Raw genomic sequence first — 25776 nt, 5'->3', positions numbered from 1 at the left:
CACTTTCTGTAAAATATTGAAGATTCATGATATTATGAACGTTAAGATTATTCGCCCCTCATATAACAAACCAGTGCTTATGATATTCATGTTAAAAAACCGTTATACACTACAATGAATAACTTAGAAGTTAAATAATTTTGAGCAAAGTTCTCACCTTGATGCTCCAAATGCTGTGCATGTGAAATATAGTTGTCGAGTTTCAAATGGAATTAAGAAAGGACACTTGCTAGTTATCTGTTCACACCAGTCTGGTAAAGCTCCACTTGCTAATGCTAATGGTTCCTGTGATTTAATAATTAAGATGTGAGAACAGGCAAGACAAACAGGTAAAATTAAGAGATATAAAGCTATTTGTACATTCTGGCTTCTCCTTTCTACACTCAGCTTCACACACAATGTTAGCAGAGCTCTCATAAATTAACAGAAACGCTATATAAAAATTAATTTTCTTACATAGCAATCGTATCTTCAAGCTTGCCAACTTCCAAGAAAATGAAATCCTTAGCAAACGAAAATCTGGTGCAGAGGCATATTAAGTATTTTTCACTTCTCTGGCTTAGGAGGTGGGGTTGTTTAACACTCCCTCTCTAAAACTGGGATTAGTTACAATTCTTGGATAGGTCAGAAACGTTTGAGAATGTAGCCCAGAGAGTTCTGGATTTTGCAGGTTTCTTCTAACACACTGAAACAATCATCCCATCTATCTATCTGTGCAGTCTATCTCTCTTTACCTTGATCACAATCCTACCACAATGACATACAGGCCACAGAGATTTCCCACTGGTCTGAGAAATGGTATCCGAGATCAAAAAATTCTGACTGCCTTGAACTAGAACATGGGTGCCCAACTGCCGGCCCACGGGCCAGATGCATCACATGCTCACCCGCGAACTCCCCTCCTACCAAATTTCACAGAGTAATAAAGCTTACTTGCTACTGTCTCAGATAGGTTCTTCCACTTTAATAAACCACTTAATTTAATGACATTAAGCAAAAAAGAATATGTTTACTATTTAAATGCAAATTTAATCTTCTGAACTTTTATAACTGATACCTCAGTAACTTCCATCCAAATAAGCTTACCACTCAAGTGTGAGAGCATGTTGACTGAATTGTGCCTTTAGATAGATAGCCTCTCTTTACATTTTGATTTGTGAAATGAATGGATCATATATAAAGGGCATATTCATGGCATTAATTTTTCAACATTATCATATTTTTAATCTCTGAACCATTTAAAAGAGTATACAGCTTAAAATAATTCTTCAATAATACATCACCTCGATCTGTTGAAGAATTTTTGTGGTAATTTTTTTGCTTGTGAATTCATCTGGTGGAAAATTAAACTGGAGTTGTTCATCTCCTTCTGAAATAAGAACATAATTTTTTTTGTTTCATGTTTTCTTAATAGAGAATTTTAGGGAGAAAATCTTTAGCAGCCACTTCCTACTAACCTTCTTGTAAAGTTCGAGGAGAAAAAGGGTCACTTGCAACAATGTAAAGAATACGGAGCAACTGCAGAACATCCTCTACTCCACAGGAATTCTGTCCATTACCAGCTTTGGCTTGAGGCTGTTCTTTAATTGAACTAAGAATGTCTGAATTTTGAAGTGTGGATATAGCTCCTTGATTCAAATTAGATTTTGATCCATGCTCACAAAAATCCTGCATGGATTACCAGAAAAATATAAATACAAAGTGAGTTTATAATAGAACTTGACTTGTTACAACATCCCATCCCACTTGATCAAGTGGGGAATGTATGTTTGTGGACCCTATCATTTATGGAATTTCAAATTCTGGGATCCAGGAAGGGAGTTTTCTCTGCCGTTACCCCCCGCCTTTTTTTTTTTTTTTAAACATTCTCCTTCTTAGGCAGGCTCCCAATCTCCTGGCCTTTCAGAAATGTCTAAAGACCTGGCTCTGTCACCTTGCATGGGGTTTTCAGAGGAGCATGTACAGCTGGGAGACTGGTTAGTACTCTGATGTTGAATTTTAACTATCCTTGTCTCTACTTTTTATGTTTTTAATATTTTATTTGAACTTCACCTATGGTTCCTATGTAAGGAAGATGAGCAATTTCTAAATTTGATCAATAAAAATAAATAATTTTTTTAAGAAGAAAAAAAGATATGTAATTCAAGCTGCAGCTTAAACTATTGTTAGGCATTATGTTAAGGATATCATTACTGTATCAGTTCAGAAGTATACAACACCCCCACCCCCCTGCAGCTTGTAAAAGCTAACTATGACAACAGCACAATGACAATGTTAGTCTTTATATCAGATCTATCTCACAAGACCAAAACCACACATTTCCAAATTAATACTTTTAGATTCAGATATATACCTTGTAAGCAGCTATGAGTTGCGAACAATTTCTGTTTTTCCTAATGCTTTTATTAGTGCCAGTTAATTTCCAGTGACGCAGAAAGGCTGAATCCGCATTCTTCTGCAGGTAGGTTATCAAATCATTCTTTGGTAAGTCATCAGTGCCAAGGTACTGCTCCACATGCTCTATTGACCAGCAACCCTACAACAGGAATCACCTAATGTTGGTCTTTCCTGATTGTAAGTTTGAAAGATTTAAATTTATGCTTCACTACGAACATGCATTTATGAAATAACTCATAACTTATGTAACAAAATTAATTTAGCATAGCTGTCAAGCTGTTTAGATGCAAAAACTGCAAACATCTAAAGGTTAAGATTGTTCTCACCATTTTCCCACTGTCTTTTTCTTTATCAGAATCCTTCATTTCTTTGTATACAATTCTAAACATAAAAAAGATCAGAGTTATTTATATAGTTTTGATAGCTTTTCCTTGCCAAAGAACTTATTTCTAAATATAAACTGTGCAACAGGACTGAAGCTCTGCAGATATTTTGACTTTCAGATAAACCCTGGACAGTATGGCTAGAAATTATGGATGATATAATTCAAAATATATAAATATTTCTATACTGCTTGTCGTTGTACGAAATCATGGATACTGAAGTATCGTTAAATTTGATTTAAAAAGGACTATTAGAATCAATGAAATAAAATAATTTTTATGAAGTTATGTTTAGAAAGTTTAGAAAAAAAGTGGAGAGCACCATACATGGATATAAATTTATATGCACTGTAGAAAAAGTGAAGAGAGACAAGCATTTCTTTCCCTTTTTTCATAATAATGTAATGTTAAATTATGTTCATACGATGAGTTTGCAAAATGTTTCAAATTAAGGCTATCTCAAATTTAACCAAGAATTTGAAGCACTTGATTGCATAGTTTTTGTTTCAAAAGCATAGCAGGTTGTTCTGAACTTAAGATACTGCCTCAAAGAAAGTCCATCATATGCTCAAAAGAGCACTTTCACATTCAAAACAACTGCACTCAAATATGAAATGGTCCAAATTTAAATTATTTTGAAACATTTCTATTTTTGAAAATTTTATTCAGCACAGAACGTCAAAACAACCAATATAATTCTTTATTCCATAAATGAATTGCTCTTGAAACTTAACTTTAAATTATAAACAAATAAAAACAATTTTGAAAAAGGTTGGGTTAGTTTTGATGCAGTTAAAATATTTTACGTAATCCTTCAATCTGCATCTATTTATCACAGAAAAGATAACAGCTATGAAAATAATAAAGAAATAATGGTCCGAAAGACTGACACAGTATTGTTAATACTGAAATATTTCAAGACATTGTTTCTGACATGTATTAACAATTGTTTAAGATTGTTAATATTCCTACATAGGTTTATTCAGAAATATATGTGTTTGCTGTAGTTTACTATCAAAGAAGCAGATATAAATTTACAATTTTAGATTATTTTACAATTATGAACATGTTCTTGAATTCTTACGTATATGTTGGTTCCCATATCCGCCTAAGTTTATCCGATTTCACATTGCCATTGCAGGAAAACTGCAGCAATTTTTGTACATAGTAAAATATAGTTGACCGGAAATTTGTTAAGGGTAGTTCAACTTCACGAGTTGTACCAAGTCCTGTTACTTTCAAGATAAGTGCTAAACGTGGTGATGGCATACATTCAACTTCTTCTAGGAGTTCCGAATGAGGTGTTCCTGGAAGCAATTAATTGATAAAAAATTAGTAATGATTTACTATTTTGTGAGGCACCTGCAAACTCAAATAAATTTGAACTGCTGGAATCTTTGTGTACAATGAAGTTAAATGTGCAAGCAATTTAGGCAATGGGGCTGTTAAGGCTGAATTTAAGGAATGAATCCACACATTTACAACTGCCGAGGCCTTTCAGAAACCAAACACTGGGAGAGGGACAACAGTAAACATGAGCAGTAAGTTCTAAAGATTGGGAAAGGCACGCTGGAGCCATTATAGTTACACATTGCAATTTTCTTAAAATACCATTAGCAATTTTCATAGTGTGTAGAAACACAGTGTCTGTAAAAACATAGTGTCTGTAAAAAAACCTCCAACTAAGTGAGGAAAAAATGCTCAAGGAGTATCACAAGATTATTTTTAGAGTTCACTGTTTCCTTCTAGTTCCGTCTCCTTCAGGAACAGTTTTTGTGGGATCTAAGGGGTAGCAGCGCAAAGTATTTACTTCCTATCCTTCTACATTGCTTTACACTCTATGACGTATTTTTGTTATATTACATCTTGCATAACTTTACCATCAACTATAGTGTACCAAATATAAATAAGCTTAAACATTTTTAAAAAATTAATCTTTACTTCTCAGTTCCCCAGCTTTTTAAAAATATTGCAAGTTTCAAAATTTAAATATACACCATTTTCAAGTAACTTGTCAAAAAACACGAGGAACAATTAAAAAATAGTGTTACCACTCTTACGCAGTTCTGCTGCTTTTTAAAACCAGTGTTACTTCTACAATGTGTTTTAATTTCCTAACTGTTTGAGGAAATTACCCTTTGAGGGATATTTTTCAAAATTAAAATGAACTTTTGCACAAAACTGTCTGCTGCTTGAAAATCAAATCAAATCCAAACCAAATCTTTATTACTGTCATAAATCAGAATAATTATTCCGAAACATGGCAGCCTGTTCTGTCTGTGAATCCAACAATGTAAAGAAATACAAGATGGGATAAACAGTATATAAATTGTTTTAAATAATTACTTTTAAAATTGAAGAACGAGAAGAACCTATGAATTCATTTAAAATACAAGTACAATTTTATAAAATTATTTATTCTATTCCTTTAAATTTTATCCCTTTAAGTCCCACAATTAGTCTCTACTCAGTATCCCTGGTTTGCAATTCCTTCCACTGAAAAAGGTGTGTACATCTAGTTTTATCCCAACATGAAGGTAGCATGGGAGATTTGTTATCATAACAGTTTGTTCTCTCCCAGTCCACTCATGGACTTCAGGAACAAAGTTTTTATATATAATATTTTATATTTATATATGTATCTATCAGTTTAATGTGTTTTCTAATATCTGAACCAGCCTAGTAATACCATGTCTAATAATACTGTGACATAAACCATAGAAGTTGGGTTTAAACATTCCACTAAGCCCAAACTTGTTGTTTGGCTCAACAACACTTTCCTCCCCACAAATCAGATTATCCCCTCACACAATGTGAGTTTCCCACAATTTTTAAACTGCTCTCATATGTACCTGGGGGAGGAATTTCTAAATCAGTTGTTTGCTGCACATTAGTGCGGCCAGGTCTTGGATCAAAGGTAGGTACTAGAGCAGAAAACTGGCGTTTTAACACATAGTCATCATCCCATGTTCTTCTACGTCCTCCTTTTGTTTCATACTCTTCTTCTTCCTGTTCAAAAACATTAAGGTATGAAAGAAACTGAAAATATGAAGAACTAATTGAAAATATCCATCTGAATTAAAGCATACATAAACATCAAAACTGTGGGGAAAACAGAAAAACTTTTTATCAGTTAAATTTAAGCTTACATTCAACAAATAAATCACTTGTACTTTGCAATTCATCAACACTCTAAAGAAAAAGTAAACACGTACAGTAAATAGGTTTGCATAAGTTGCTCAAATTTTGCTACAATTATAAATCTTTCTTAAATTCAAGACCCAGAATTAATTAATTAATTAATTATATATCACATGTTTTTTGCTGAAATTTTAAAATTAAGGGAGACTAGGATGTCACCATTTCGACCTTGTTCTGGCCTCATCAGCTAGCCACACCCTTACTGGGATTTGATCTGGCAGCTTCTGCCTTGTAAGGCAGAGAATTAACAGCTGAGCCACCAGACCTGATTCTTTCAGCTCTGTACCAGGGAGGGGCTATATGTTTTTTTGGGTTTTTTTTATGAGCTGAAGGGATCAGGTCTGGTGGCTCAGCTGTTAATTCTCTGCCTTACAAGGCAGAAGCTGCCAGATCAAATCACAGTAAGGGTGTGGCTAGCTGATGAGGCCAGAACAAGGCCGAAATAGTCTCCCTTAATTTTAAAATTTCAGCAAAAAACATGTGATACATACAGAATATAGTTGTCGGCTATGAATAAATTAACTGCCTTGAAATGGCCCTGGGTTGGGCCTAGAGGCAAAAAGGAGCTGTGACATTCCTTCAATATACCAGGGTGATCCGACATAAAATATATGTATGTATGTATGTATGTATGTATGTATGTATGTATGTATGTATGTAGATTGTTCTGAGTTCGGGTTTTGCCCCGTGTAATATTTTGAGTGTCTATGCGACGTTTTGGTGAAATCACATTCACCATCATCAGGCTGAAGTTGTAAGCTTCGTGCTGCTGTAAATATAGTTTTGTATATATGTATATATATTTATTAGATTTGTATGCTGCCTCTCTCCGAAGACTCAGAATAAAGGGAGAGAGAATAGAACTGTTAAAGCATATACACTGTACCATTACTTCTTCATATTCCTGATCTTCCTGATTGTCATCTTCATTTTCATCATCCTCCTCATCTGGCTCTGGTAAATCTTCATCATCATCTAATTCAGCCAACAGAGTACTAGCCCGGCAACTATCAAGGAAATCTACACAGAAAAACATAAACAACACAAGATAGTCTCTAAAAAGAAAGATAGCAAAGGTGGTAGATAAATTCAAAGCAGGAACAGGAAAAAGAAGTTAACTTAGCATGATGTTCAAGAAAACAGGACTGAAACCTATTTTAAGAAATTATGACAAATTAGGGCAACATTAAGCTGAAAAAGGAAAAAAGGATTTCAGAAAATAACCTGGAAAAGAATAGAAAACTATTTGTAATAAATAAACAATTCAAATCAATCTATTTTTTAATCTTAATGTTAAATGAAGAAATAGAAATATGCTATTTTTTCCCTGTACAAGTATGAAAGAGATTTTTATACCGTAATTTTTTTCCATACACTTTTGAAAACTTCACAATAGCAATAAAATGACTCACAAAAGATACATTTCTACTTCTTGCCTTCAGAAAGTGCAATAAAAACAAGTTCACCACGTAAGTCCAGACTGAGGACCAGTTAAAACTGGGATCCAGGTAGGAGGAACTAACAAAAAAAATTAACCGATTTGGTCCTCATTCTGAATGGACAAGGACATCCCAACCTGAATGATGGCTCCACTCACTATGGAGAACCACAATTCTAACTAATGATTGATACCCTACAGTAGCAATTTGAATATACTGTATTCAAAATTATTGCCTATATAAAACAATAATGTATTAACTTTCTATGCCTGATCTAATTTTCCATAAAATTGCTGCAATTTAACAATGAACATGAACTATTTTGCTAAGCAATAAAGGACTCAATAGACTCAATTGTGGCTGTTAAGTCGAGGACTACCTATATTTAGATGAGCACAAACACAGTACAGCTGCCCTGAACATTAGAAAAAGAAAACAGGTCATCTATGTAACATCTTCCAACAAAGTAGATATCCACACAACTTTATCAAAAAGTGCCTGATCAGTCACCCAATATAGTACAACCAATACAATCTGTAAACAGGATAACACTGCCATATATCAAAAACATCTCAGAAACCAGTGACAGATTATTATATCCACATGACATCAATGTATCACACAAACCAACTAAAGCCTTCCAAAACATCCTAGCCGCCCCAGAAGAAAAACCAGGAATGATGTAGAATATACAGTATAAAAGACTGAAACATCCACTACGTAGGACAAACAATTGGAAGACTAGCAGAGCACATCCCTGAAAACCAACTAGCAGTCAGAAGACATGATAAAAAAATGTCATTGTTCCCTGTTCAAAATATCACCATTTTCTCCCCCAATCTGCTTACCTAACAACTGTGAATTAAACATTCTCATCCTATTATATTAGTTCCCTCTCAGACCCTCATTAATTTACCCTTCAGCCTTTCATGCAGAAAAAGTTTTGGATACCACAATAATACTTTTTTAAAGTAAATATATAAATAATTCAGAATTCCCTAGGGGTAATAATGAAAATGTCCACAAATCAAAGCACAAATATTCCCAGAGTTTGTTTTATGTATCTGAGTAAAATACAGTTGTTTTCCAGAATCCATGTTTCAAAGGTTCTGAAACAGTCCTTAATTTTTTTTTCTGACATGAAAATAACAACTTGGCAGAGCTATTGCAAGGCTCAGAGGAGCTATTACAACACTCTGCTTCTCATGTTGCCATTTTAGCAGAAAGTCTTAAATATTCTGTACTATGCAAGAGAACTATGTACTGCATTTTATCATGTTTAATCTCTACTTTGGATAGTAGCAATACAGTAGTACTTTAAAAGTTATATACTGGCCCACAATATTTTCCAGCATTCTGAGTTGCTTATAATGTCAGCATATTGCACCCAACAACTTGGGTCCTCATTTTGCTGACCTTGGAAGTATGGAAGGCTGAGTTAATCTAGAGTCCATCAGGGTCAGAGCTGCTATTGGCTGAGGCCTTGATGGAACAATTTAGAGAAACTACTGTCTGGGGAAAAGAATAGCAATGGTACACAGAACTCATGAGAAACCATTCTGCACCTGTTTCTGCTCTTGGACCACATAAACACAGTTCAGGTTGACATTCTTCCCATTTTAATTCAGATCTATTGGTTTTTATATTTTAGCTCAAGAGCACCGTAACTTGAATGGTAATTAATGGAATCAGAGAATAGACTTTATACTTGTTTGCAGATATTTTATATGGAGTATAGTATATGCTCTTTGCAGATGTAGTTCAAAGAACACTTCATAAATCAGAGGTGACACATGAATGTTTGGCTATTGGTTTGTATTTAAAGCATGGTCCCTTCTGTTTATAGCCAGTGCCTGCATATATTTAAATGTTGGTATTGTTGGCAATGTCTGAAAAAATAATAATTGGGGAATGTGTTCTCCCCCCCCCCCTTTGCTGTTGTTTTAGTTAAACCATTTTAGGTAATTAAGACTATACTTAAGCAAGCTCAACCACACTAGGCAGCATTTACAAACATGTAAGGAAGACATGTATTATAACCAAAGAAATACAATTGGCATTGAGGTCTCCTTGTCTGCAACCTTTTCTGAACATTAAGGAAACTACTATTACAACCTAAAAAATGGGAAGAGATAATCAATGCTTTGATCTAAGTGCTGGGTGTTGTAGTACCTCAGAATAATAACAAACATTTCAATCAGAACTGCATAGGGTTTTTTGTATTTTTATTTATTTATTTATTAAATTTGTATGCCGCCCCTCGTAGAGGTTTCTGCAACAAAGTTTCTGCAAATTAGCTGATCAGTATTATAAGGAGCGAAATTCATTATGACTTCCTGCTGTTTCCAATGGCAAGAATATCCTGAATACTTAGGATATACAAACACCTTTGTTCTGCCAAATATGTAATGTTAACACTTCAGTTGTTATTCGGTGTTATTTTGTGGGCTTCTATAAGAATCAGTTCACATCTTATGTTTGCTCCTGCTTCAATGTGACATATATGAATAAGGCAGACCACTAGTGGTATATTTGGTTCAAGGAATCATAATTTAAATTCCTAGCTCAGCATTAGATATGAATCAATTCATTGCATTGAAGATTGAAAATGGAAGTAATTTCGATTAGTTCTGAAGTGATAAGTTTAGCTGTAAGGATGTTAAACACATGAAAGTATATTTCATATATATTAGTATATTTTACAAATAAGTAACCATATGTATGCTGAAATCATGAATAAGCATCTATTCGGCCATATAAATTCAACCATATTTCTCTGCTCTGTATCTTTTGTAATTATAATGTGCTGCAGATATCTAAAAGAACAAACTAGCACTAGTGCTACTTCCAAACACAATGTACAAACAAACTGCCAACAATGATTAGAAATTGTGGTGTTGAATTTGAACAAATATTAAATATTTAAAAAACTATGGAAATGCTAATTACTAACTGCAAATACTTTTCAACATTTTTGAAAATGCCCCGAATCTATTCACATTCCAACGTGCTCTTTCATGAAATATCCCACTCTATTCACCAATTTACAAAGGAGCAGAGGGAAGAGTTATGAAGAATAAGAATGAGGTGTAGTCGTTTTTTTAAAGTAAATTTCTATCTATATTGTTACAAGTATGCCATGATAGTTGTTGCAAACCTGTTCTTCAAATGAATGACTGCAGCAAAGCATAAGGAAGACTACCCATAAATCCGTGCAATACATGTATACAGATGATGGTTTCATTTACTATGGCATTCAAATTTCATGTCCAACACCACAACTGAAATATCAATAAAGAAGTACCTTAAGTGACAATCATGTAAAAGAAGTGTGTAGGGCTGAAGTATATGAAATATTGATAGTAGTTGAGTTCCTTTGTGAAGAGGCCTTTATGTAGCTAATAAAGGGGCAAACAATCATTTGATATGCTTTAGTAAATGAAATTACTAAGCACAAAACCTGTGACAAAAATAAATTATGAATGGGAAATCTGCTTATGTTCATTTAAATATAAAACTTACCATATAAAGAATATTCTGCTTCCTGACCTGTATCGCTCTCACTAGATGTTGATGTTAGGCTAGTAGTTAGAGTGTTACTAAGTGACTGACCAACAGATAAAACTGTAGTTGCTGTGGCTACATTGTTGCTGCTAGTAACACTGGATGTAGACATGGTCACTGTTGAGGTGGTACCAGTTGTAGTCAGATTAGGAAAACTTTGGGCACCCATTAGAGGAGAAGCTATAAAGATATGGTAAGATAAAATAAATAATGTAGTACAAAGTAGTACAATTTGCATTAATGAGTGTTGTGTATTAAAAATAAACCAATATTAAAAAAAACCCCAGAAGTTACTAAGCTTATGGTAATAACGCAGAACTGCAGGCCAAGAAAGAATAGACTGTTAAATAAAACAAAATATCAAAATAAGTATAGAAACAACTATGATTCTTATGACGCATTTCACATCTCTAGTTTTAATTATTATATGATGCTTAATCCATATTATAAAAAGTTTGTGATTATAAAGAGTTGATCGTGTATGTACGGTAAGCTACTTCCCTATTCAAGGAAACAGAGTTCAACAATGCTTCTTACTTTACAAATTCATAGCACCACTGCATCCAATCAGCTGTTCTTAGTAGGACAGAACCAGAGAATCAAAAGAAAGGTTGAAGTAGGAGTTACTACCTTCATTTCACTTTCTAAGCAGAAACATATTTAGAAAATTCTGCAAGACTCTATTTCTTTTTTCTGATTTGTGTACACTGAACAGCCACCATAAAGGATTATTTTAGTTATTTATATTATCAAATTTATTTGGCTGCCCATCTAACCCAAAGTAAATTATTACCTTACAGGCAACAATTCTACTGATTTAAAATGAGCATGCTTTTATTTGTATGTTCAGGATGTGCAATAGTCCTTTTCCTTGGAAATCATTAGATCCTCCCCACTTTAGTTCATGATTTGTTGTTCATTTGCACACCATGGGTTGTTCAGCAGTGCACCATAAAAAACTAGTCTGGCATGAAAACTGAATATCTGTCATCAACTTTCACTACCTGCAATCAATAATCATATTTTAGTGATCCTTTCTTAATTATGTTCCAGGATGGAAAAATTAGATACAATAAAATGTTTAGAGAACAGCAAAATACATCATAGAGACTACCAGGTCATTTAACAGATTTCATCACTTAAAATTAAATGTTTAAAGTTTCAACATGTAATACAACATACATTGATTTAAATAAGATTCCATAAAAATGTCCTCAATCATCATATACCCTGTTTTATTCTAAGTTTTTGAAGTACAAGCAATAACATTCCAAAATAAAATGAAAACTGCATAGTAGCCACTCAAATGTTTGTGGTATTTAAGCTATGTTTCTATGAAAAATAACTTCACTATTTTTTCACTGCATGTAAGAGTGCTCATGCCATTTTTTAAATGGCTCTGCTAAGAAAAAGCAATGGCTGACACAAAAACTAAGTAATTACATGACGCCATATTCATTCAAGTATGACACACTCAGTAGTAGGTCTTCAATTTTCCAAAATAGGATTTATTCCTGATTTTTTTAACCAATTCTTTAGTAAGAAACTGCATATATTTGTTTTCAAAGTAGCATATATATCTTCTGGAGGTTGTGTTATTGAAAAAAAAAATCATTTCTTTACTCTACTGGAAAATAATCAAAATCCACTATTTAATAAGAATACTACATAAGAAAAATGAATGCAGGCAAAGTCACAATATGAAGATTACATATTTCTAAAGTACGTAAAATATAAATGTAATGTTCTGAGCAGATGTCAGTAAAAACATGGATGCATTCCTTGGGACTTCAGCAATTGGCTAGAATTAAAGATACTGTTAATTCAATGAGATTAAACCAAAGGAAAATAGCATGGAAATGGGTAGATTGTATTTGACATTTTAATGAACAAAATATGAAAAACAGTTATTTTACTTGAAACCAAACCCTTTTAGAAAGGGCAAGGAACATTCTACAGTGTGACTGTTATTAGCCATACTAAATCCGATAGTATATATCAATATGGGCCAATATGGCTAATGTTAATTAGCCCTTCCCAAGTTATTTCAAAAGAACACACTTTTCTACAGAAATTACATCAGTTTATCAAAACGCTTTTTACTTACTTGCAGTGCTCATGACATTTCTTCCCAAAGTATTAGTGCTGTTATCACTGCTACTTCGACTTAAATTCATGTTGTTAGTAGCATTGGTGCGAGCTATATTTGCCACTCTCCGGACAAAGGACTCCAAACTAGAGGTTTCCCGTGAAGATAAATTAGGCACACTTGCACTGGAACTCATCGGAGCTCCAGCAGCCAGCAATGAACTCACTGACAGTCTGTTACTTGCTGAAGAACTAAGGGGTCTTTGGGAAGCAGCTTCTTTATTAGTTAGCTCCGATACTGAACTAACGTCTGGAGAACTCACACTAACAATTCCCATGGATATGGCATTGGATTCCCCAGTCGCACGGATTGAGTTGTCAGGTCCTAGCTTTCTGTCAACGTTTTCATTGCACACATCTGCTGTTAAGGTGCTGGTACTTGCACTGGATGCTGAACCTACTTCAGTTTGCGGCACACCATCTGCAGTAGAAAGGACAACTATTGGCTCATGGACGTCAGTGGCCGAAACTATATTTTGTTCCATTAGATTTTCAGATCTCCGTTCCATTTTGGTCGAACCCAAGCTGATGTCGCTGCTACTGGCCACGCTACACACAGAACTGCTGCTTCCTTTTCTACTTGAGGAGCCTGCAGCAGCAGTCATCTTGTCTGGACAGTTGTTTTTCACCAAGCTGCTCCATGACTGCGTTGTGCCTGAAACAGTGGATGAAACAGGTTTGGGTGATGCCGCTGAATCAGGGTCGTACCCTGGGGCAAGCTTGAGGTCAAATTTTCCTTCTGCGCCCATACGGTAAGAGTTAGAGCCACCAGCATCCCAGGTGACATCAATCCAGCCTAGAAAGGGACAGGAGTTTGTGAGACCCAGCAGAAAGCAGACAGGAGCGTGTCAGACAGTAGCTCCACAACATGGGATCAGCTTCCCATCGGGCCATTATTCTGAGCTATAAAAATACTTCAGGGAATTTGAAGTAAAATAAAAATGCAAAATTCAAACAGCACGATTGTTGCAGATGCTATCTGGTTGTTCACTGTAATTCTACAGATTTGAGAACCCATCCAAAAGGGTGGGAACAGAATTTGATGTCAACTTAAAAAAAAAAATATTCCCTTAAAAATAAAAAATGACCTACATGAAAAAAATACCGGTATATGGATGTTTAAAGGGTATGGCTATTTATTCTTCATAACTCTATATTTTAAAAGTGTCATCTTTTCCTTTTTGACCTTTGTAATCACTATCAAGGTAAAGCAAGCAATCAAACCATCAAGCAAGGTTTTAAAATTTGTTTGTTCCTTCTCTAAATGGTTACTAGGCATTCAAATAATATTGTTCAATGTGAAATAATGGGAGGAAAATAAAAAGCAGGCCAAACTTCTTCAAGTGCTCTTTGCAGCTGCTAATGGTAAAGCCAAAATACACTGCTCAAAAAAATAAAGGGAACACTCAAAGAACAAATCCTAGATCTGAATTAATGAAATATTCTCATTGAATACGAATGTGCTGACAACAAAATGAAATTGATTGTCAATCAATGTTGCTTCCTAAGTGGACAGTTTGATTTCACAGAAGTTTGATTTATTTTGAGTTATATTGTGTTGTTTAAATGTTCCCTTTATTTTTTTGAGCAGTATATATGATCCCAGGACAGTTTAACTGTCATAAATAAATGCCAGTTGCTAAGCATCTATATTTTGATCACATGACCACAGGGATGCTGCAATGGCCATAAGTGTGAAAACTGTCATAAATCTTTTTAGTGCTTTTCTAATGTTGAATGATCACTACACAAATGGTTATAAGTTGAGGGTTACCTGTATTAGCTTAAATTTTGTTTTAAATAACTGATAATCTAATATTACATGAATATTTTTATATGATTTGTAATTATAAAATATGCATTTAAATGTCCAATAAATTCCAAACAATCATATTTGTCTTCAATGTTTATCATTTATTTTGAACTTATTTTTTAAAATATGAGAAAACAATTTATTTATTTGTATCCTGCCTTTATTGTTTTTACAAATATCTGAAGGTGGTGAACACATCTAACACGCTTTCCTCCTCCTGCTGTTTTCCGCACAACAACCATCCTGTAAGCTGCGTTTGGCTGGGAGAGAGTGACCGGCCCAAAGTCACCCAGCTGGCTTTTATTGCTAAGGCAGAACTGAACCCATGCTTTTTGGCCTGGTGTCTTAATCACTAGATCAATCTGGCTCTTACTTTCTACCTGTTACAAATCTAAAATCATAACTTGAAAAAAACCAATGTTTCAGAACTGCTAAAATATCAGTTTATTGTTGATAAGGAGAATATTTTTATTTCAGAGAATGCCTGACTTATTACTACATTCAGTATTTATTTTAATGTGACTTTCTGTAAAATGTGAAAATCATATATACAGAAAAAGCAGAAAGATTTAGAGTCTGGAAAGATAAAGATGGCACACATTCCTTTCTTAGGGTTCCGGACAACTATGAAACCTAGCTTTGGTCCCAGATTTTTAATGTTTGTCACTATTTACTGGCCCCTTTACTATTGTGTGGGTTTTGTTAGCATAGTATTTTAATGTGGGCTGTCTGCTGATTTAATGTTTCTTTATGTTTTAATGTTTTTTTAGTTTTTGTTTTAGTGGACCCAGGGTCCACTAGAATTGACAGTTAATTAATTTAAACAAATACATAAATTCTAAACTTATAGTTAAAAATCTAGAACTAAAATTTCTCTTTAAATCCAATTTATTTTCCTTATATACAGTGGTAAAAAAGCAATTATCATGTTTTCCCGAAAATACAACCTTCTCTGAAAGTAAGTCTCAGCTTTATTTTTATGCGTGCAATATAAGCCTCACCCCTGAAACAACCCCTAATTAAGAGCCTGTCCACTTCAGGGTGCATGGGTAAAAATTAAGCTAGGGTGGGGATGGGGATGTGTGGAGTTGCCCTACTACTTACCTTCAGACAGTTGCAGCCAGGCGTTTCACACCTCAGTCCATTTCTTCTGAAGCCAGCAAAGCTTTTCTAAAGGCCTCTGTAGCCAATAACAGAGCTTTGGAGCAATCCGGAGTCCTGTTATCGGCTTCAGAGGTCTTCGGGAAAGCCTTGCTGGCTGAAAAAGTTCCTGAAAGCCTCTGACAGTGAAAAGGAGGCTGGGGGCAACACATATAAGTGAGGTGAGTCATTCTGCCCCCCTCCCCGGAAAATAAGACCCGGTGCCTTTTTGGTGGCATTAAAAAAAATAAGACAATGTCTTCATTAGTTAACTAGTTTCATTGTAACACGTTTCTAGAAATATACATTAAAAATTTCCTGCAATGAGGTAGATTAGATTTGAAAATATATGATGATGTCATTTCCATCGTATCTCTGTATTTCTTTTGGTTAGGTGAAGAGTCTGTACTATTTAGTCACCTATTATTGTTATTTTTAACAGAATGGCAGATTTTATTATTTTTTAAAGGAACATCTCTAATATAGGCCTCAATTGTCTTTGTTCTCTTTTCCTTTGGAAATCAATTTGTTAAGTTTCAAGTATTGGTAATCAACTTATTTCAAAACAATTGGAGCTAGCATTGTGGAATTATTTACATTTTAGAAAGCATAAATGGGGTTAATTTCAGCAACTGCCATCAGAGTAGAGATCTGTAATTATAGACTGAAGGGCCTAAGGTTGACTCAGCCTTCCATCCTTCTGAAGTCAGTAAAATGAAGACCTGGATTGTTGGGGCCAATATGCTGACTCTGTATAACTGCTTAGAGAGGGCTATACAGCAGTATATAAGTCTAAGTGCTATTGCTAATATGTTTCTTAGTTTTGAGAAAGCTTTCCAGAGATATTGAATGCTGAAATTTGCTTCTGGTAATAAAGAATGACATATGACAGAAGTAAAGCATTATGAATGGAATCCTTACAAATGGATCAGTACTGAGAAAGGATACCGTATGGTATGTCCCCTTGACTGTTTTAATATATGTATGATAAATATATAAGAAATACTTGTGGCAATATTAGAGTATATTGATTAGGGACATAAACTTGCATATACTTCTACAGATGGTATAATGAGAAATACAAATCTACAGATTACATTATCAAACAGCAAGGCTGACAAGGAAAATAGAATGAAGGTTTGCAAGTTTCAAATAAATGGTAAAAAGACTAAAACAGGTAGATGAGTATGTATATCTTGTTAGAATGTTCATTAATGGTGAAAAAATGGATGGATATTTTAAAATTTGCAAATATTGGTTAAAAAGAAGTAGTGATCTTTTACTTACTTTTACTTATGAAAAGAAGTAAAATGTCTCTATAAAACATGTTATTGTCCACTTTATTTTGTGGAAATAAGAACTGATATAAGAGAAGTAAAAATAAGTTGATTTCAATAGGAAAGGGGTTATAGAGAAATATGTGGGATAGGGTAAAGATTCATGCTTAACAATGTATGAATTAATATTGATTGGAAGCAAACGTGTGTGACTAGTAAGAAGGAATATACTGACATAGTTATATTTACACAGAGAGAAGGAATGAGAATATAGCTGCAAAGTAAATATTGGATATGAAGAAAGGATAATCATATCACAAAAAGGGTAAGAGTGAGAAAGGTGGATGGAGTTGATGAGATTTATAAAAGTGAGAAGGAACAAAGAATAATGTATGAATGGGTGAGAACAAGGCTGTTTTGTAAAAAATAGAAATGAATGAATGGATGGAATGTTGAAGTAAATTAGTGTTAGTTAAGTTTCTTTTTCTTATTCTCATCCCATGTCTTTATTTTTGGCTTTCTATTTCTTACTCCTTTTCTTACTCCATATAATGTTGCTTACCCCAAAAGGGAATAGCAAAATGACTTGTAAGCAAATTATCAGCCAAATGTATTAATTATTGTTTTCGCAACACTTCCCCACTCATGTAGGTTAAATATGCAAGAATAAAAGACTATTTTAAGTGTCATTTGAGAAGAGGAAGTTATTTAAGTATCTGGCTTACCATTATGTAATTCACCTGTAACAGTGCCTTCTCCTTGGGGGCTCCCATCTTGATCTCTCCATTTCCAGTCAATTCCTCTGATGACACGAGCGCCTGGAACCATGTATTTCAGAACCTGAGAACGAACCAGTCTTCTCTGCCTTCGGAGATTGGCCTCTGCTTCTTTAGCTGCTTTTCCTAAACAGATGTGAATTTGGATTATAAAACTTATTTTCACTCAATCTATATATCATCAGACATTCTAATCTGGCTCAAAATAGCTGAAATGCAATGAATGCAACTCAAACTGATTATGTCACATTAAATTATCTTTTATAGCCATCAACAAATATTGGGAAAATACAAAATTTAGAGGCCAAAATTACTGCAACAACAACAACAATAATGATAATAATAATAATAATAATGGAAAATCAGTTACTTTACATTGCTTACCTAACTGATCTTCACATACACCATTGACAGTGCCATAAAGTTCAAATCCCGATAGGGAGAGATAGTGTGTCTGTCCACTGGCATTCTTTCCCATCTGTTTAATTCTTATATGTCTCCAACCTTGTTTTTCATCCTTCGGTGAGTCTAGTGGCCAGGTTGCCGTTGAACTTTACATTTGGAAAAATTGCATCAAAAATTAGTTTGTTTTTTAAAAATAGACTTAAATGAGCAAAAACACTCTCACAAAATTACATTTTGGAGTATAAAGCATTAAATATTTTAAAAAGCCAGGCACCTTGAAAATAAGGAATCAGTGCTCCAGTCTAGTTTACAATATAACATAGTATAAAGCCTTTAAAAAAACACCACTAAGACCTGGAAGCAAAATAATGGCAAAATAATACTTCCATAAATCACAAAAAAAGTTCAAAAAACACTTCTGAATTAATTAGTAATAAAGATTATTCTTCATATATTTAGTCAGAATGTTTCATAATATTATTGGCCTAAATGCATACCCTGTTTTCTCCCAAAATAAGGCATCCCCTGATAATAAGCTCAATTGGGCTTTTGGGTACATGGCAATAACAAGCGCTTATTTCAAGGTTCAAAATAACAACAACAACAACAACAACAACAACAATAATAATAATAATAATTTATTAGACTTGTATGCCGCCCCTCTCCGAAGACTATAAGACAGGGTCTTATTTTCGTGGGTACTATTACCACAGATGCAAATATCTGCAAATTATCACAGATGCAAATACACCGCCCTGAATCGCCTCGAGAAGGGCAGCATAGAAATGTAATAAATAAATATAACAAAAGTAAAACATACCCAGGTTCATTTAAACTACAGTCATCAACATGAGTGTATAAAGTAGTCCAGTTCTGTCCATCCTTAGAAACTTGAAAAACCCAATTTCTTAGAGCAGATCGTCCATAACCACGAGCATGGCGCAGTGTGTAAGCTGATGGTATCACCCAAAGACCAAGATCTATTGCAAACCATGCATTTTTATCATCATTAGTATGACAGTTTAAAGCTGAACTCTCATGGCTTAAGATGTCTTCTAAACGACCATATGGCAGATTTCTTCCTTCTGAAGATGTAACTACGACTAGCCCATAGGCAGCTGGATTTACCCACTCATATGCTGTTCTACAACAAAAACAACATTCATATTCATGAAGCACAATACATCTAAGTTTAAAGCAGAACAAATTAAGTTGCATTTTATATAACCATGCAAGTGCAAAGTTTTGTATTTTCATATTATACATTTCAAACTGAGAAACTAATCAGTTACTGATGAAAGAATTAAATTCAAACAGCTAACATAAATAACATAATCATTTTAATCTTCTACATTTCCTAACTTTAGAAGATTAAACTGGAATTACATGAACAGTGAAATAGATCCCGACTGTTTTTATAAAAACAATTTAAGATATGTTTAATTTGATTAAATTCCTGAAGTCTTACTTGGCATTTGTTCCAATCCAGTAAATAATTCCATTTTCATCAAAATCATGCTGATGTCTGAAAATAAATGTCTGGCCTTCCCGCAGTTTTCGTACAAAAACAAACGAAGCTCTATCAAAGTCATACCACTGCTTTGCCACCTAAAAAAAATATATGATGGTTACTAAAGCATCATAAAATACCTGACATTTACAAAATGAATGAAAAGGATTTTGCTCACCATTTTAAGAAGATATTGTTCTAAAGATTCTACTGTTGCCAAAGGCTCCATTTTCAACATTCGACCTGTTCTGTCTATCAAAGCTGTTTCCCCAGAAGCACGTTCCAAGCGAAATCGTAACCGTCTTGTTAATATCTATAGAAAAAGTAATAAAGTTTTACTTTAATGAATTCTGAAACTTAAATTTTAAATTAAAGCAAATATTTCTATATTGAGAAATTGAGAACTAATTTCAGTACACATTATACACATATAACAAAATGATATTTTGGATGTAATGCCCTTTTCTGAAATAATGGAGAAATCTGTTGTTGGTTTGTGCTCTGAGCCCGGCGATTTGGTTGCAAATGTTTTGTCCCATTTGAGGAGACATCTTCAGTGTGCTTTGGATTGTGCTTGTCTAGGGAAGCACTGGCCTGAGTCCTGGTCTGACTTCGGGTTGTAATTGGCTGGCTGTAATTTCTGAGTTATAGTCAGGGGTGGGCTACTGCCCGGACGGGGGGAACGCAGTGGGGTAGCGAAAATGGAGCTCTACTCCAGAGCACCCAATTTGCACTGAAAGATGTTGAAAGAAAATGCAGGGTGTCCTGCATAAGCCACGCCCACAGTGTGGTAGTACTGGTAGTACTTCACTGGTTATAGTCCTTGGTTTTAAGTACCATCTATGTGATATAAATTAGTGCTGGTGTTGTTTGGATGTCTTCTGAAGATATCATGGTCTGGTTTCAGATTGATTTGGTTGGCTGCATGTGATGTGGTTCGATTTCTTGTGATCTGTCGAGTTATAACTTTGTTTGCAGCCTGGCTGTTTGTTGATCTTTAAATGCTGCCTTTGGGAATATGGTTGATGTTGTTCTTTCATTCTAAATGGTTGGTAGATTAAGTCAATATCAATGCATCTGTTTATAGCTTAGAATGAAAGGAACATCAACTATGATCTGGTAGGCAGCATTTAAAGATCAACAAACAGGCATACTGCAAACAAAGTTCTAATTCAACAGATCACAAGAAACTAGATCACATCACATGCAGCTGAACACTGTCCTTCAAACCTTCTATGCTAACCAAAGAACTATAATAACAAATCTTGTTGTTTGATCTAACATAATATATCTCTTCCAAACAGACCTGGAAAGGAGATTCTGTCATATGCTCCAATATAAATACTCATGATCAACTCTAGGCAAAAAAGGGCAAATTTATATTATCTAGAACTTTATCAGCATCCAAAGACTGGCAGGTAAGAATGAGGCCCTATATAAATCCCAAGTTATGGAATGCACTTGTGCAGGAATTGCACCTGGCCTCTCCTTTTTCTCCTTCAGAATCCAATTTTGTTTTTAACTGTTACACATCTGCACTTATTTTAATGTTTGTCTTTGAATTTGTATATTGTTTAAAAATATATATATAGCTGTTAACTTCTTCAGCAATATGACAAAGCAGATTTCTATATGACTGCAAAATTACCTGGAGATTATATGATGATCCTGGAGAATCATACAAATGTAATGGAAGACGTTCAATAGATTCCAGTACTGCTATCAATTTCCGAATTAATGCAACTGCTGGACGACTATGAGCAAAGACAAAACAAGCATTATAAAATGTTTGGAGAATATATTATTTTAAAAATGAATTCAAATTAGACACAGTGTACAATGTACCAAAGTATCAAATTACATTTAATAGAAAATATTGCTTGCATAGCTAAACAGGGAAATCAAAAATAATGTTGTTTTTTTAAAAATGACAGTTTCCTGCTAAGTGCATGTGAAACTGTAGCAATAATCTATAAATATTGAAATGAGCAAATTCAATCAATGATTGGCTAATACATTTTGGGGGGGTGATATAATACAATATGTGTTTGTTGTTATTGTTGGAAACATTATAAAATGTTTATTATGTCATAATACATTTGTAATATTTTCAGTGATTTTAAATTACCTTTCATCATCTTCATTTTCACTGAAAGCTGTTTTGAATACATTTATTCTTTCCACTAATTGACTACAGTCTTGTTTCAAATCGTAATCCATATTCTAAGATAAGAAAACACTATTTAATGCTAGCAAAAAATTACAAGCCACACACCAAGTATGAATGAATCTTAATCAAATAGCACATATATCTGTATTGGTTAGAACCACTTATCATACTATTAAAATGTAGAGGGGGTTTTTTGGTCTTATTTTGTTAACCCAGGCATTCTACTTTATATATTAAAATTATTACTAATTACTATTTAGTAATATCATAAAATACTGAAAACCAGTCACTACAAAATATTGTTGTAAAATATCACAAAATCTCTGCCTGTAGACATATTGCTTCATTCTTTAATTAGTAGAAAGTACAGGGTGCAGTCCTCAACTTACAACAGTTTGTTAACTATTCAAAGTTATAACGGTGCTTAAAAATTGACTTACGACTGTTTTTCACACTTACAACAGTTGCAACATTTCCCACAGTCATGCAATCCAATTCAGATGCTTGGCAACTGACTGGTATTTATGACGGCTGCAGTTCCCTGGGGCTGCAGCCGTCATAAATGACGGCTGCAGTTCCCTTTTTTTGACCTTTTGGGGAAGCCAGAGTCACTTAACAACTATGTTACTAATTTAAGAACTGCAGTGATTCACTTAACAAATGTTGCAAGAAAAGTCATAAAATGTGGCAAAACTCACTTAACAAATTTATCACTTAGCATAAATTTTGAGCTCCATTGTGATCCTAAGTTGAGGATTACCTGTATTGTCTTTTTTCACAACAGGCTGCACATTTCCAAAAGCCATTTCTTAACATCTGGAATAATATCACTTCCCCAATTTATCAACATAATTCTTTTATCCACCCACATCATGGCACAATATGCAAACCACGCCAGTAACTAGGAATGTAACAGTATTTCATGCACATACAGTCAAAGATGAATGTAGGGGAGCTTATTTAACTTGAGAACTCGAGAGAGGAAATTTGGCAGTAATCATATTGAAAGACTTTTCATCTCACAATTCCTTAGCACTGAAAGGGTCCCAAAAGCCATCTCAAGCATAAACAATCTCTTATGTTATCTTAAATTGATTAATCAAATTGAAAGACATTTCTGGCCAATATATGAGTTCAGAGAAACCTCCAATAACAGGCCTACAATGTCCCTCTTCGTGAAAATACCAAAAATATGTCCTACAATAGATTTAACTTATTTGTCGTCGTTCCATAATTTTTACAACAATCATATAGATCTAAGTCAATGGCCATTATATTATCTAAAGCAGAAAGCCTTTAGCAGGTCTAAAAAGACTAAAAATTTAAGCTAAAGTATATAGAAATAGACCACAATTGAGCATAAAATTTCTATTGCAAGGTGATTATTAAGTGATCCCCCCCCCCCATTTTACAGCCTTTCATGTCACAGTTGTTAAGTGAATCACGGCAATTATTAAGGTAGTAGTAACACAGTTGTTAAGTGAATTTGCTTTCCGATTGACACGCTGGTCAGAATGTTGCAAAAAATAATCAGATGACCCTGGGACACTACAATCAGTTGCCAAGCTTCAAATGGTCACTAAATGGATGATTGTAAGTCGAGAACTACCTATTTGGACTGAACATTCCTTATAGGTTAATACAGAATGTTTTAGAAATTATTTTGACATTTTACCAAGGAAATGAAACAAGAGAAAATATCTTTCTGTTTCTGGTCTTCTCTATAACAGTTATACTTTCTATACTGCCTAGAGTACTTAGAAATTTATATAATGGTTTATGGATAAACCTGACCCAAATTTTAAAAAATAATTAAATCTTTTATTCCTAAGTGAAGTTATATTTTTATTTATTAGCAATAGCATTCAGACTTATATACTGCTTCACAGTGCTTTGCAGCCCTCTCTAAGTGGTTTACAAAGTTGGCATATTGTCCCCAACAATCTGGGTCCTTATTTTACCGACCTCGGAAGGATGGAAGGCTGAGTCAACCTTGAGCCTAGTGAGATTCAAACTGCCAAACTGCCGGCAGTCAGCAGAAGTAGCCTGCATTCTAACCACTGTGTCACCATGGGTCTTATAGATTTATATTCCAACTTTTTAAAAAGGTGTTGGCAGTTATCATTTCTGCATTCTTCCAACAAGTTGGTAGGAAAATAACCAACAAAGGTCAGTGGTATATTATATAGCTGAGTGAAACTTTGGATTCTGCTCTTCTTAATCCAATACTATACCAGTCCCGCAATAAACTTACATTATTCAGTACAGTAAGGAGAGCTTGCACCAAACCACTGCTGCACATTTCATATGGTGAAATTGTAGTTTCATCCTTTAGCAAGACAATTAAATTTTCCAGGGCAGTCTTCATTAAATCTCGCCAAGTATTTTCTCCCTCAATAAACTAAAAGAGAATGAAGTAATAATTATCCCATTAATGACACATTATTCTACCCAGAGGTTCAAATCACATATATAAGAATTTTACATGAACAGTTTTCATATATGCAATATGTGGAATATTTTGTGCCACCTAAATATAACTTAGCTTAAGTATTAAAAGGTCAGAAAAATGCTACATTGTTTCTCTCCAATATATTGGCATTAAAATCATACAATCAATTATATAATCAAGAGTCCTTCATGATATTCAATGGAACCAGGAATCATGAACAACATATAAACAGCATTAATGGGGGAGGGGGAGGAACACTCTGATCCAAGAGAAAGTTACAACAATTCAACCCTCCTGGCTTGAGGGAACAAGGCTTGTACCAGTTTTCTAAAAATCAAAAGAACACTGAGTACACTGAGGGATGCTATTCTAGAAAAAGTGGGACAGCAATTAAGAAGGCCTGTGAAATAGTTATCACGGTACCTCTTACAGTATAAACATGTATTTCTGGGTGTAGCCATCACTTTAAATTGCTTGTTGAGGTATATATAGTTCATAAATGTTCGTAATGGCAGCCCCATGTAGAATATGTTACAACAGTCCAATAGAGATGACTAAAACATGAGTGACTAAGTAATCCCTACCATTCCAGGAAAGGTGACAACATGCACACAATATGAAGCTATATAAAGGCTGTCTTGGCCACAACTGCTGCTTACTCCTTGTGCATGAACGTGAGTCAACCCAAACTTTAAACCCAGCATAATTGTGACTCAGGCAACATAGATATGCAATAAACAAATAAACACTGTTCAAACTTGTGAAATTTTGCTAGAAAGAGTGTTCTCTGAACCTGTCTTGCTGGGCTGAATATCACTCAGTTCTTTTCCATCTAGATCTGGACAGCATTGCTCATTCAGCCAGGGGCCAAGATATGCAATGGGGTGTAACTGAGGTTTTCAACACTCAAGTTAGGGCTAAATCCTACCCCCAGAACTCTTACTTCAAGGAGAACAATTATGATTTCTCACATTCCTAACACTTTTATACAACTCAGAAGAATATCATGATTGAAACTACTTCTACCCAGTCCTCCCAGAGATAGGGACTGTGGTCAATGCCCTCTTCATGCTAAACCCAGGCTGAAATTACTTTCTTTGC

General features: G+C 34.3%; 1 protein-coding gene across 11 annotated transcripts in view; it reads right to left on the bottom strand.

Moving 5' to 3' along the window:
• Window positions 1-25776, bottom strand: part of HECTD1 (HECT domain E3 ubiquitin protein ligase 1) — a 74439-nt gene that overhangs the window by 8384 nt on the left and 40279 nt on the right. For 2 of the 11 annotated variants that reach the window (XM_070755926.1, XM_070755920.1), the window contains exons 17-34: window positions 24478-24624; window positions 22182-22276; window positions 21702-21807; window positions 20232-20366; window positions 20012-20151; window positions 19364-19687; window positions 18523-18689; window positions 18088-18264; window positions 13092-13928; window positions 10943-11164; window positions 6868-7001; window positions 5633-5789; window positions 3865-4087; window positions 2724-2778; window positions 2354-2536; window positions 1458-1668; window positions 1284-1369; window positions 158-285 (exon numbers count right to left, since the gene is read on the bottom strand). In XM_070755926.1, coding sequence (XP_070612027.1) covers window positions 158-285; window positions 1284-1369; window positions 1458-1668; window positions 2354-2536; window positions 2724-2778; window positions 3865-4087; window positions 5633-5789; window positions 6868-7001; window positions 10943-11164; window positions 13092-13928; window positions 18088-18264; window positions 18523-18689; window positions 19364-19687; window positions 20012-20151; window positions 20232-20366; window positions 21702-21807; window positions 22182-22276; window positions 24478-24624 — 3527 coding nt within the window. The remainder of the gene's footprint in view (window positions 1-157; window positions 286-1283; window positions 1370-1457; window positions 1669-2353; window positions 2537-2723; window positions 2779-3864; window positions 4088-5632; window positions 5790-6867; window positions 7002-10942; window positions 11165-13091; window positions 13929-18087; window positions 18265-18522; window positions 18690-19363; window positions 19688-20011; window positions 20152-20231; window positions 20367-21701; window positions 21808-22181; window positions 22277-24477; window positions 24625-25776) is intronic. The other 9 variants (XM_070755968.1, XM_070755958.1, XM_070755937.1 and 6 more) reach the window with 8 other exon arrangements.

This window comes from Erythrolamprus reginae, chromosome 1, assembly GCF_031021105.1.
Source record: "Erythrolamprus reginae isolate rEryReg1 chromosome 1, rEryReg1.hap1, whole genome shotgun sequence".
Taxonomy (NCBI): Eukaryota; Metazoa; Chordata; class Lepidosauria; order Squamata; family Dipsadidae; genus Erythrolamprus; species Erythrolamprus reginae.
This window is presented reverse-complemented; position numbering and strand designations above follow the sequence as displayed.